Raw genomic sequence first — 14,264 nt, forward strand, 5'->3', positions numbered from 1 at the left:
GTCCAGCTTTATGACCAAGTCTGCCCTCTAAGACCGGCCACGAATGAATGGGTGTCCAGCGGTGACAGGCTGAGCCTTCAGCCTACAATCACACTGATTCTGTTAGGTTTCCTGTTAAGAGATGTGGAATGGCCAAAACAGCCTGGATGGTTCATTAGGAGACAAATCTATTAGTCAAAGCTACCAAGTTAAGGTACCAATAGTCACATGAAATTTGGGAAATTCCTGGGAGGCTGCATTGTCACTGATGTATTAAAAATGGGGACAGGGAAGCCATAAGGGAGCTCAAGGGAAGGCTTGTTCTTACATTCCAGTTTTTAGTATTCTGAATTGTCATGTATTTGGAAGGAAGGTAAGTAAGGCAAGAAAACAACGTGCACGCATTAGCATACACATTCAAAGGGAAATGCTGGAGGGACACCATTAACCCTTTTAAACTCTTGTTCATCTCCTTGAGGTGACTTCCACTGGAGAAAAAGGGTGGCTGAGCTGGCTAGAGAGGATGGAAGCAGAAGAGGGGTTGGGATAGTCAGAAACCCGCCTCCCTCCCCCTGCGCTGGCTCCCTTCCTCACTGCCCACATCGCTACCCCTGTCACCAAGAGGAACCCACCCCGAAAGGGAAGCAGAGTGCCACACACACTTGAAGACAGGTTTTATTTGGGAAGAGTTTCTAATTGTTAAAGCTGCAAGCAAGTTCTTTTTACAATTACAGTTCTAGAGACCTAGTAGTTTCAGAGACCCCAGTGTTCAAAAATATTTCAAAAGGAATAAAAACCCATACCAAAAGGAAAGACCTTTTAGATCTGGAATGTACAGCCACTGATTTCAGCTGTTCTCAGAAACTAGGCCTACTACTTCCTTGGAAATCGGATGGGATGGAGTCAATGCCACAAAAGGAGAGGTCTTTAAATAAGTCAGTGCCTTAGACGAGATTATTCACTCCTTAGAAAATACAATAAGGTAACTAGTCCTGGTCGGAGGGATACGTGGAACAGCACCAGTTTCACAGGGGGCGCAAAGGATCCTGGGGTCAGCAGATGTTGGCATATGGCACACAAAATAGAAGCAGTCACCAGAAGTGGGGAGAGTGTTGAAAAGCAGGGAGTCTCCCAGTCTCACCCATACTTTTAATTTGCCTACAGCACAGGCTGTGTCCTGCGGTATCTTTGGGAGAATGTTTGCAACAGTTCAAAAAACAAAAACAGGCCTCCCTCCCCAATTTATTCCCCAGCAAGTCCATGTCTGCAAAGAAAGAGGGACCTGGTCACGGTTCCCATGGAGGACTCCGCCTCCCATCCACTTCTGTTTCCACATGATATAAGACATCAGCCAGAGTATGTTCTACCACAGCGCCCCAGCCCATGTCACTCATCTGTGGGAGGAACAAGAAACAGAAAGGAGGTGATCAGAATAAGTATGGCAAGAAGGAGCAGAGATACTGAGGATGCACTGTGAATGTTACTCACAGGGCGGTAAGTGAGATCCTTTGGAGGATACTTGAAGCACGGTCCAAAGTTAATGGAAACCTGGGATAGATCAATTCAAGCAGACAGGAGAAAACAGAGGAAAATAGTGAAAAAAAGCTTAATGTGACCTGGGAACTTTTTATTTTTAAATGTAGCTATGATATTCAGGGTATAAGTGGAACTAATGATATAGATTACCAGTGCTAAAAGTGGTCAACACCCTAATGTCCATCAAAAATTAGGTAAATAAAATAGACTTTTGTTGATTTCTGTTTATTACCTGAAGATTTCCTTATCTTACTCCAGTGGTGGTTACTGACAGACTAAAAAGTATATGTAAATTTCCAGATATTACCTTTTCAAATCACTTAAAAAAAGACAACAAAAAAACCCCACAATAGGATCTGATGATAGTCCCCTTCATACTGTATCGTGTTAAAAAAAAGATTGGCATAAGCAACACTTACTAACCAATGATGGTGGGTTATCATGACATATAACACCAAGCTGACTTCTGCATGCATATACTTCACATCCTTTACACTGAACAATGACATTTACCGTACAGCACATTCAAAGTCAAAGTATGGAGCACACTAGTTGCACAATCTTTTAACTATCCAAGCAAATACTTCGTAAGACACCCAACTGTTTTTGGAACAAACAGTAACAACAGGAACACATTCCCATCTCACTCTTAGGCTACTCAGATTTCTTTCTAGAATTCACATCAATGGTCATCCATCACAACCATTCACCTATTTCCCTCAAGTTCTGTTCACAGGATGAACAGACGATACATACCGTGCAACTCTTATACAGTGAGATGGCCGGAAAGTAAACCCCTTCAAAAATATCTTTGTAGGCCACACCTTGATTGACACCGTTTTTATAAAATATTATCTGAAACAAAAACAACGGTTTTACTTCAGAATTTAACAACAGAACAAGCAAACTGAAGAACTCCCTTGGAGAACCCTTTACAAGCACTGCCACCACACTGGTAATGATGTCTTCTCAGAAGAGCATACAGCTGGTGTAATAACGTCTTCTTACATTTTTAGGGCGTATTTACATGCACCAATCTAGCTGGTCTTCAGGTTTTTCAGAGCATATTTATATGCACCATGTAAATGGTGGTCTTTAGGTTTATTTGCTTAGGAATTCCTACATTACCTGTACCAAAGCATTCTTTTTATTATTCGTTATACTATCTGTATAAAAAACAAACTGGTCTTTTGCCGATTCCTCAGAATCGTACCTACTTAAGCTTATTTATTTGATCCCTTCCCTTGCATCAGATTCTCACTTCTGCATTTCTCCTTTGAAAATCTCTTCAGATCCTCTAAGTTTCTGAATCCTCATTTTCTTTGTCCTTTCTGTCTGGAAATTATTCTGAATATCCTCTCTTAATCACTACATATGGACTTCAGAAAAGACCCCCTTTTCTCAAGTAACTTTGCCTGTTCTTCCCAGCAAGAGCTGTCTTCTCCTGGGCTGGATTTTCTGGCTGTATCATCCTAGGTCCATTACCTGTTTCCCTTTACTATTTTCTCCCCTAAAAACAACTGGAAGCCTACTTTATTTTCTCCTACATTAGCTTCTATTACTGTCCTAGACAGCGATCACAGCATTTTTAGGGAACAGTGTTTCTAGCTCAAAATTTTCTTCCACCCCTTCTCCTTTTTGGGGCCAGACTGTATTTATGGTACGACTTTGGCCAACAACCTTGGAAAGGGGAAGTAGGGAAAGTTCTAGAGGAACTAAATAAGCCATTACAGCTCCTGCTGCCTCTGGGTCACAGAGCAAGGTCCCCTCCTCTTCTATTCAGTGTTCCTCCCTCTGTACTTGATACTTCCCGAGCAGAAGAAATATCTCTGCCTTGCTTCCTCAATCGCATATGGATTTCCTTATTAGGCTGCTGCTTTTACCCTCTGCACTGGAGACTGTCCTTAGAAGAACACTGATCATCTCTCTGAAAGCGGGATGGTGACACAGGAAGAGCGATCTGGTCCCACAATCACAGCAGGCAGGAGAGGGAGCTTGCTCTGCGGCTGGCGAGCTCTCATAGCACATACCCCTTCAGTCCTCTCTGGGCCTCACTTTCCTCACTTTTATAATTAGGAGCCTGGTCCCAATCTTCAAAGTTTTCTAGTTCTGACATTTTTATGATCATGACTCACCGACTCACCTCACTATGGGGGGTCTGCTTTAGGCTCTTCTCTGCTTTATCCACAAAGTCTTTTTCCTCAAAATACAAATAACTCTTGAACTTTATCAAAGCCTTGAAAACCAAGAAAGAAGGAAAGGGAAAAAAGGGAACATTGAAGCATCAGCTACATCATTATGAAATTAAAAAAAAAAAAAAAAAGGCAATTTCAGACAAGTAGCACTGAGTCCTTGTGTTTTGCAACAGAAATTAAAAATCTATGCAGGGTTAGCTTTGCTAGATTTTATTTATTTTTTTTTAAATTTTTTTTTCAACGTTTATTTATTTTTGGGACAGAGAGAGACAGAGCATGAACGGGGGAGGGGCAGAGAGAGAGAGGGAGACACAGAATCGGAAACAGGCTCCAGGCTCTGAGCCATCAGCCCAGAGCCTGACGCGGGGCTCGAACTCACAGACCGTGAGATGGTGACCTGGCTGAAGTCGGATGCTTAACCGACTGCGCCACCCAGGCGCCCCTGTAATGTGTATTCATTCTTGAGAGAGAGGGAGCAGGGGAGGGGAAGAGGGAGAAGGGGACAGAGGATCGATCTGAAGTGGGCTCTGTGCTGACAGCAGCGAGTTGGATACGGGGCTCAAACTCAGGAACCTTGAGATCATGACCTGAGCTGACGTTGGATGCTCAACTGACTGAGCCACCCAGGAGCCCCCAAAAATAATTTTTAACCAAGGACCATAATCCAGAATATATTAAAAAAAATTCCACAACTCTATAAAAAAAGATAAACAATCTGATTCTTTTTAAAAAGGCAAAATATTTGAAAAGAAACTTTACAACAGAAAATAGATGAATGGCTAGCAGCACATGACAACCTGCTCACCAGTATTAGTCATCAAAGAAACGCTAATTTAAACCATAATGGGACACTATACTAGGCACCCATCAAAATGGCTACAATTAAGTTGGCAAACAACAAATGGTGACAAGGATGTGAAGCAACTAAAATGACCTTACATCACAGGTGGGAATGGAAAGTATGTCAATTTCTTCTAAAACTAAATCTATAACTACCCTTTGACCCAAAGAAATGAAAACATGTTTACAAAGACATTTGTACAAGAATGTACATTGCAACTTAATTCATAATAGCCCCAAACTTGAAACAGCCCAAGTGTCCATCAATAGGAAAATGGAACCATACAATCCAGTAATCCCATTACTGGATATTTTCAAAAGATACATGAACACTTATATTTAGTGAAGCATTATTTACAATAGCCAAATTATGGAAGTAACCCAAGTATCCATCTATAGATGAATGGATAAAAGAGATATGGTATATACATACAATGGGATATTAGTCATAAAAAATAAAGTCCTGCCATTTGCAACAACATGGATGGATCTAGAGGGTATAATGCTAAGTGAAAGTAATCAGTCAGAGAAAGACAAATACCGTATGATTTCACTCATATGTGGAATCTAAGACACAAAACAAATGAACAAAGAAGAAAAGAGACAAACACAAAAAGACTCTTAACTCTAGAGAACTGGTGGTTACCAGAGGTGGGGGTGGGGGAGGAATGTGTGAAATATGTGAAGGGGGAAAACAAAAAATAAAAAAACAAAAAAAGGAACATGTGAAGGGGATTAAGAGTATACTTATCATGATGAGCACTAAATAATATATTGAATTTTTTTTTTTAAGTTTATTTATTTATTTTGAGACAGAAAAAGTGTGGGCAAACTAGGGAGGGGCAGAGAGAGAGGGAGAAAGAGAGAATCCCAGGTAGGCTCCGCACGGTCAGTGCAGAGCCCGACGTGGGGGTCAAACCCATGAGCCACGAGATCATGACCTGAGCCAAAGTCGGACACTTAACTGACTGAGCCACCCAGGCTCCCCTGTATGGAATTTTTTAATTACTATATTACACACTTAAAACAAATGTAACACTGTATGTTAATTATAATGGAATTTAAGAATTTCTAAAATAGGAAAATGGATAATTATATGTCAACTATAATCAATAAACCTAGAAAAAATGGGAAAATAGATAATGCCCCTTCCTCACATGCTCTCTCTCACAAAATAAACCTTTAAAACAACAATCACAAAAAATCCCAAAACCCAAAAGATTATGTACTGCATGGTTCCATTTATAAAATAAGTTTAAGAACAAACAAAACTAATGGAATAGAATTATGATAGGGAAAAAAATTTCAAGAATGGTTGGCTCTGTAGGGATGGCAGTTGGGACTGATTGGGAAAGAGCATGAGGGCACTTCTTGGGGTGATAAGATTCTAGTGTCTCCTTAGGGGTTTGGGCCAAACTCAAAACTCAGTGAATATACATTTAAAACTTATACATTTCATTTTATGTAAATTTTGTATCAAAATAAATAAATAAATAAATAAATAAATAAATAAATAAAGGTTGAACTCTAGCTAATGATATGTATCTTGAAGTACTTGGGCGCAGGTGATGTATACATAGTTTTAAAGTTCATTTATTTTGAGAGCGTGCACGCACACACACAAGCATGTGTGAGTGGGGGAGGGGCAGAGAGAGAGAATCCCAAGCAGGCTCCACACTCAGCATAGAGCCCACAAACTGTGAGATCATGACCTGAGCTGAAATCAAGAACTGGATGTTTAACTGACTGAGGCACCCAGGCGCCCCCTCCCCCCTCCCCCCCGCTGGTGAGGTATGTTGATGGCTGTAATATTTTCTGAAGTGCATTAAAGCAAGATGGATGGATGGATGGATGGATGGATGGATGGATGGAAGAATGAACAGATAATAGGTTAAGGTAGAATCTAGGTGATTGGTATTTGGACACAGACTTTAAAATTCTTTCAACTTTGTTACGTCTAAAAACTTTCAAAATGAAATCTTGGAAGAAAGTGTGAATGCTAGGTCAGCATTACAAGAGAACACTCAGGCCACGGGTGCAGGAATATATTGGTTGCCACAGGTCTTCAAACCCAGGAATCTCTCAGGGATACAAACTCACCTTATCTTTATAAGTATCGGGCAGTGACTTGGCTGTCTCTGTATCTTCAGGAAGATTGATATAGAATCCCAGGACGTCTCCTTGTCCATAGCCAGAAGAGTAGTGTTTGCCAATTGACTGGTGGAACTTGGTTCCCTTTTTGCTCCTCCACGAATAGCTAAATTTATCATAACCTAAGGGAGCTTGGAGGTTACCTGTCCCAATAAAGAGATGTACAGGAAGTCACAAGATTGCAAATTGACTCTGGTTTGCTAAAAGAAAAATTTCTACTCCTTTTCACTGTATTTTTTGGTCGGTTTTGCAAAATTCCTGACAAACTATTTCTCACAAGTAAAGAGTTATAAAAATATTTCTAGGAAATGCAAACCACCTTACCCTTTAGGAAGTGAATTTTATGCCCATAATCCAATAAGCCAAAAAGTCATGAAGCACAACCACATGGTCTATACCTTTATGCCTGCTGTGATGTCCTCATGATCGCTCCCACTCACCTAAGGGCTGGGACCAACCCAGTCTGGCAGCAGTGTCAGGCGGCATCTCATCCACTGTGATTTCAAAGTACCAGGCACCCTTCCGTACCCCATGAGAAGCCCGGACCATGGAGTAGCCCTTCTCTCCAACCACAGTCAGCCGGTCATCAGAGATCTTTAACTGGGGAGCTGCAGTGTGGAGATGGAAACAAAGGCCTGCATCTTACTGGAGGCACTTAGAGACGATTGCCACAAAAACCGGAGTCTCCTACACTCCAGTAAAACAAAGTAAAAAATCAGAAATACCAGATCAGGGCTCTCAAGTTCAGAAGGTTCAAAATCTCAACATTAAGATACGGCCAAAGGAGAGAGGAAGAAAACGGAAGTTAAGTGGTCAGATAACCTAGTTTCTATTAAATGTGATATTTGAGATAACAGGTTAAGAGTTAATTATGCTGTCTATTCCCTAAAATATAACAAACCAACTGTAGTGTGCTTGGATCCTGATTTGTATAAACCACCCCCCTTTTAAAAAATAATATGTATTAATTTTTGAGAGACAGAGAGAGACAGAGCAGGAGCAGGGGAGGGGCAGAGAGAGAGGGAGACATACAATCTGAAGCAGGCTCTACGCTCTGACCTGTCAGCACAGAGCCCAAAGTGGGGCTCGAACCATGAACCGTTAGATCACGATCTGAGCAGAAGTCAGACACTTAAATGACTGAGCCATTCAGGCGCCCCCTTCCGCCCCCCCCCCTTTTTTTTTTAAAGTAAGTTTTAGGCCCAGCATGGGATTGAACTCATGACCCTGGAACCAAGTCACATGCTCTACCTACTGAGTCACCCAGGTGACCCTGTGTAAATCATCCTTTAAAAGACTTGATATTTTAGGGGTACCTGGGTGGCTCAGTTGGTCAAGCGTCCGACTCTTGGTCTCAGCTCAGGTCGTGATTTCGCAGTTCGTGGGTTCAAGCCCCATGTCAGGCTCTGCACTGATAGCATGGAGCCTGCCTGGTGCTATCTGTCTCTCTGCTCTGTGTCTCTCAAAATAAATAAACTTTGTCCCTTCTCTGCTCTCTGTCTCTCAAAATAAATAAACTTTAAAAATAAAATAAAAAAATTAATAAAAGACTTGGTATTTTATTTTGAAACAATGTTAGACTTCCAAAAACAGTACACATTCCCCATATGCCCTTCACTCAGCTTCCCCAAATGTTAACACCACCTACAGTCATAACACAATTATCAAAACCAGAAAATTGACAATGATACAATGCTATTAGCTAATCTATACATCGTCTTCAAATTAAGCCGATTATCCAAATAATATCCTTTTTCTGTTTCAGGATTAATCCAACATCTACATTTCATTTAGTTGTCACGTGTCCTTAGTTTCTTCCAATCTGGGACAGTTCAAGTCCTTCATGACCATGACATTTTAAAGAGTGCTGGTCACTTTGTTTGTAGAATGGCCCTCAATTAGGTTTGTCTGATGTTTCCTCCTGTTTAAGCCCAGGTTAAGCTTTTTGTAAGGAATATCACCAAAATAATGCTGTGCCTCTCAGTGCATCATATCAGGAAGCACATGATGTCAAAATGCTGATACTGTATTAAACTTTGATCACTTGATTAACGTGGTACCTTACAGGTTTCTCCACTATAAAGTTACTATTTTCCCTTTGTAAATAATGAGTATTTTGTGAGGAGATAAAAAGATATTTCAAGGAAATCTGATTATGGACTGAATTCAGATGATAGCAAGAAATGATCTATTTTGTTAAGTGTGATAATAGCATTGTGGTTATAAAACAAAATATCCATATTTTTAGAGTATGAAGGGTGAGATTTACTTCTTACAAATTCAGAAAAAAAAGAGAGATGCAGAAAGAAACAGATAAAATAGAACAAAAACTTGGTAATTGTTAAATCTGGGAGAAAAGTATATGAAGATTCATCGTATTCATCTTTCTATGAGGCCGTTATGTAAGATAAGGGGACAATCTAAACCAACAGGAGGGGACATAATGACTTGGAAGTGAAGAAAAAAATGACAAAAGATAGGAGAACATTTCCAGGTGGTGTAGGTTGATTTTATCAATGTAGAAACATCACAAATCCAATTAAGACTTAATTGAGGAAAAAGTATTTGAAACAGTGTTTAACACTAGAAGTTGTCTGAATTCTACTGGAGGAAGCACAAAACTTAGCTCTAGCTTTTACGAAGGCCTTTATGACTTACACAGTACTTTCGTAGGTAGACAGGCAGGTAGGCAGACTCTCTGACCCTTGCAACCACCATGCCTACTATGCAGATGCGGAAGCAGAGCATGTGGCTGTTCAAGATCACACCGCAGGCCGGTGTGGCCTGGCTGACAGTGGCAGAGACTGAAAAGCCCTGGATCTGCACTCTTTTGGTTATGCCACCACGGCTTGTGTACCAGCCAGATACAATGGTAACCTATTTAAATTAAATGCATGTTGTTTAGCAGAACTTTCTTAGGTGTTTGGGAAATTCTACCTTCTCAAATACAAATTCTTCATCCTTTACTCCTTCCTGAGAAATTCAGCCCCTGAAATCACTAGGTGGGGGCTGAGCAAGGCAAGTGTTCAGGACAGAATAAAACACTAAAGGACTTACCTCCTCATAAAACACTTATTAATTACATAGGGGAAATAAGTTAACATTACAGTGGCTAAAGCCAGCCGATACCACCTTAGCAAAACGATCAAAGTGGACATGATCAGTAATGGGACAAATTAAAATCAAGAACCACCTGACAGGATGCAATATGAAGAACACAGCATTTTAATGATATTTCTGTCAAAGATGCAGAACTGAATTGAATCCCAAGTATTCAACCAGACAAACTCAAACTGAGGGATATTCTATAAAACAAGTGGCCTCTAATTTCCAAAAGCTTCAAGGCTGGGGTGCCTGCGTGGCTCAGTTAATTAAGCGTCCGACTCTTGATTTTGGCTCAGGTCATGATCTTACAGTTCGTGAGTTTGAGCCCCGTGTCAAGCTCTGTGCTGACAGAGCGGAACCTGCTTGGGATTCTCTCTCTCCCTCTCTACTACTTGCCTGCTCACACTCTCTTTCTCAAAATAAATAAATAAACTTTAATAAAAAAAAAGCTTCAAGGTCATCAAAGTCTAGGAAAGACAGAAAAACTATTCCAGATTAAAGAAGACTTGAGACAGGACAACTAAATGTAGCACACACTTCTCAACTGGATCCTCTGTTATAATGACATTGGATCAACTGGAGAAACCTGAATATGATCTGAGGACCATCAGAGAGTAGTTAATTAGTGTTAATTTCCCATCTTTGATGGCTATATACTGGTTCTGTAAGAATGTGAAAGTTTAAAAAATACCCACTAACTCTTTGATACTCTTCCTTTGTAGAGGTGGAGCCTAATTTCCCTCCACCTGAGTGTGGGCTGAACTTAGTGACTCATTTCTAACAAATAAAACAAAATTGAAGCGACCAACTTCAAAGATAGGTCATAGAAAATACTCAAACTCTATTGCGATCTTGGATCACTTGCACCAGAACTCTGCTTCCAGGGTGAGGATAAATAAGTGGTCTATGGAGAGGCCCACATGGTGAGGATCTAAGGGCATCCTGTCAAAGCGGCATGAGTGAGCCATCTTGGAAATAAATCCTCCAGTCTCTAAGTCCTCAGAGACGGCATGCTCATCTAAGAGCCTGATCTCAACCACGTGAATTCTCCTGAGCCAGACCACACAGTCAAGCTGCTCTCAGATTCCCAACCCTCAAAAACCATAGAAAATAATGAACATTTGTAGTCTTAGACTGCTAAGTTTTATGTTAATTTGTCAAGCAGCACTAAATAACAACAGAAGGATAATGTCCTTGCTTGTAAGAAATACACAATCAAGTTCTCAAAAACCAGAGGGCATCATGGCAACTTACTCTCAAATGGTTCAAAAAAAAAAATTTGGTACTGTTCTTACAGCTTTTTTTTTTTTTTTAAATTTTTTAACGTCTGTTTATTTTTGAGAGAGCAAGACACACACAGCGTGAGCAAGCAAGAGGCAGAGAGAGAGAGAGAGGGAGACACAGAAACCCAGGCAGGCTCTAGGCTCTGAGCTGTCAGCAAAGAGCCCGATGTGGGGCTTGAACTCATGAACCACAACACAATATCATAACCTGAGCCTAAGTTGGACACTTAACCAATTGAGCCACCCAGGCACCCTTGTTCTTACAACTTTTTTACACATCTGAAATTATTTCAAAATAAAAACATTAAAAGATACAATACAGATTTATCATTAATTTTTATTAGGCTCAGCATGAGTAGCATAAATGGCAAGCATGCATTGCTTTTCTATATATTCTAATAAATGAATTTACTATTAAGGACCAGTGTTCCTACTTTTTCTCCCCTCCTCCAGAATTAAAGCTGTGAAGTATAGTGAAACAAGACAAGTCTCACTTCTTAAAACCTGAAGTCACTTATTTGGCCCTCCCCTACTTGCCCTACTAGCAAAGTATGCTCATCACTACAAGAAGTCAAACAATCCACATATAATGGACATCACACCAAGGAATTACATCACTTCACTTCCAAATGACCAGTATCAATACATGTGTTCATTTTCAGCATGAAATCAAGAAATAACGGGATTCCAAATGCAATAAACATATGACCTGTTTGGATCCAATTCAAAGAAACAACTGAAAGAAGTGTATTTTAAACAACCGTGGAACTGTGAATGTGGACTGGGTATTAGATCATTAAGGAATTATTATCCATCTTATTTAGGAATAATAATGGTATAATGGTTTCATTCTAAAGAATCCTTGTTAGACACAAATACTGAGGGTTTTTTTTTCATATTTATTTTTGAGAGAGAGGCAGAGAGAGAAAGAGCGAGAGCACAAGCAGTAGAGAGGCAGAGAGGGAGACACAGAATCCGAAGCAGGCTCCAGGCTCAGAGCTGTCAGCACAGAGCCCAACACAGGGCTCAGACTCACAAACTGCGAGATCATGACCTGAGCTGAAGTTGGACGCTTAACTAACTGAGTCACTCAGGTGCCCCTAAATACTGAGGTATTTATTGGTGGATAATATGCTATTTGGAACTTGCATTAATACTCTAGAAAAACAAAGACAAAATTCATAAGGTACACTTGTCTAAAAGTAGTGAGTTTATTATTTTAAGTAGTGAGTGTATTTAAATTCACTTTCACATTCTAAAGGATAATGAAGGCTATTCTGAATAAATCATGTCATTAAAAGAGCTACTAAACATTAAAGAGTTTTATGACAAAAAAGTCATAAAATCAAAAGACAACTGACAAACTAGGAGAAAATGTTCACAATATGTACCACAAAAAGCCAATATTCCTAGTATATAAAGGGACAGATAATTCAAGGAAACACAAATTAAAACAGCACTGGGGTATCATTTCTCACTTATGAGACTGGCCAAAGTTAAAACACAGGACAACACATTCTGTTTGTGAGGCCACGCAGAAATAAACACGCTACATTGCTGATGGGAATACAAAATCACACAACCTTCTGAAGGGAAATTTGGCAAGGCTAGCAAAACTACATATATAGTTGCTTATCTTTTGCTCCAGCAATTCTACTTCTGGAATTCTACCTTGAAAACACACCAGCAACAATACAAAACACACATGCTCACAGTTATTCACTGTCTTTTTGTGATTGCGAAATACTAGAAATAATCTAAGTGCCCACAGAATGGCTGAATAAACCAGATACATCCACATAATAATCATGAAGCTAAAAAAATAGAAAACAATTAGGATGATCTCTTCAAAGTGCTGTGGAGTTATGACATGAAGCAAAACGCAAGAGTACCTATAGTATGCTGCCCTCTGCATACGAAAAAAAGAGATAAAAGGAAATACACATATATCTGCTTATTTGTGCAGAAGAAACACAGCAAAGATAAACTAGAAACTAAAGAGACTGGTTACCTATAAAGGGTAGGTGAGGGGAAAAAAGGGAGAATGGGGTTGCAGGGATGGGGTTGCGTTAACCTTTTCATACAACTTTACTCCTGGAACCACAGTAATGTTTCACACACCCTTCACATAACCCCCTGACACAGACACATGGACACACACACACACACACACACACACACACACACACTTTGCCTCTCCCCCGAAAGAGATGGGAGAACCTAAAAACAGCATACAAACACTAACAAATGAGCCTGTTATAAATGAGAAACACAAGCACACTGAAGGTGGTGAGAAAGAACAGAACGAATCTAAGTTAACAGTAACTTGAAGGGATATTGCGAGGCCAAAGACAAAGAGCTGTGCGTAAACACTGGAAGCTGGTGAAGGTTTCTCATAGAGGTTAGCAATTCTGAGACTGCTTTATGTGCATATGAGAAGTGAACAAGGGAATACAATGCAGATAGAGTCAGGTGTCTCACAGTTGGAGAAAGAAGTGACAAATAAGGAAAGGTGGAGGCCTGAAACAACCCTGCAAGCATTTGGGAGCCAAGCTACCAGTACAAACTCAGTCTAGCCCTGTACGTATACGCGTCAGTTGGTATACATATACTTTCCTACTTCTGTCGAGGGAGTCTGGAAGTGACACCCAGGGAGCATACCTAACACTTAGGTCTTTATTTCTAAACATCATTTTCCAATCAAAGGAACCAGGGCTCTTCAGAGAAATAGCAGATACTTGGCCTGGGGCATGGAAAATACAAGATAAGCCAGGAACATTTTGATGCCAGAAAGTAAAGAAGTACTTAAAAAAAAAAGATGAGGCTTATCAAAAAAAAAAACCACACAGGAACTAACCTAAAGAAGCTCCCAATGGCCAAAGCGGGAATAATTTGAGCAACTAGATAAAGTATACCCCAACAGAATAAAATAAATATCTGAGTTCACACTGATATAAATAATCGAGTAAATAATAAATGGAGAAGAAATAAAAAATCATCAGGCAAACACCATGTCAATAATCACTGCAGAAAAGATCCAGGTACTAAAATTAGTGAGCAAAATATAAACAGAATCCAAAACAGACCTGGGAAAGGTGGCCAGAGACTTACAAATTGTGAGATCCTAGAAAAGAGGCATTAATGAGGAAACTAGTGAAATGTAAATGAAGTCTTT

The 14,264-nt window shown here is 40.0% G+C and overlaps 1 protein-coding gene across 4 annotated transcripts in view; it reads right to left on the reverse strand.

Annotated features, from left to right (window-relative positions):
* Positions 1-636: 636 nt before the first annotated feature.
* Positions 637-14,264, reverse strand: part of ASH2L (ASH2 like, histone lysine methyltransferase complex subunit) — a 30,943-nt gene continuing 17,315 nt past the window's right edge. For 3 of the 4 annotated variants that reach the window (XM_043564238.1, XM_043564235.1, XM_043564247.1), the window contains 6 exons: positions 7,142-7,309; positions 6,651-6,844; positions 3,659-3,751; positions 2,272-2,370; positions 1,468-1,527; positions 637-1,373 (listed from right to left, as the gene is read on the reverse strand). In XM_043564238.1, coding sequence (XP_043420173.1) covers positions 1,266-1,373; positions 1,468-1,527; positions 2,272-2,370; positions 3,659-3,751; positions 6,651-6,844; positions 7,142-7,309 — 722 coding nt within the window. In that variant the 3' untranslated portion in view covers positions 637-1,265. Of the gene's footprint in view, positions 1,374-1,467; positions 1,528-2,271; positions 2,811-3,658; positions 3,752-6,650; positions 6,845-7,141; positions 7,310-14,264 lie in introns of those variants that run through there. The other variant, XM_043564242.1, reaches the window with a different exon arrangement.

The sequence above is a fragment of the Prionailurus bengalensis genome, chromosome B1 (genome assembly GCF_016509475.1).
Source record: "Prionailurus bengalensis isolate Pbe53 chromosome B1, Fcat_Pben_1.1_paternal_pri, whole genome shotgun sequence".
NCBI classification, from domain to species: Eukaryota; Metazoa; Chordata; class Mammalia; order Carnivora; family Felidae; genus Prionailurus; species Prionailurus bengalensis.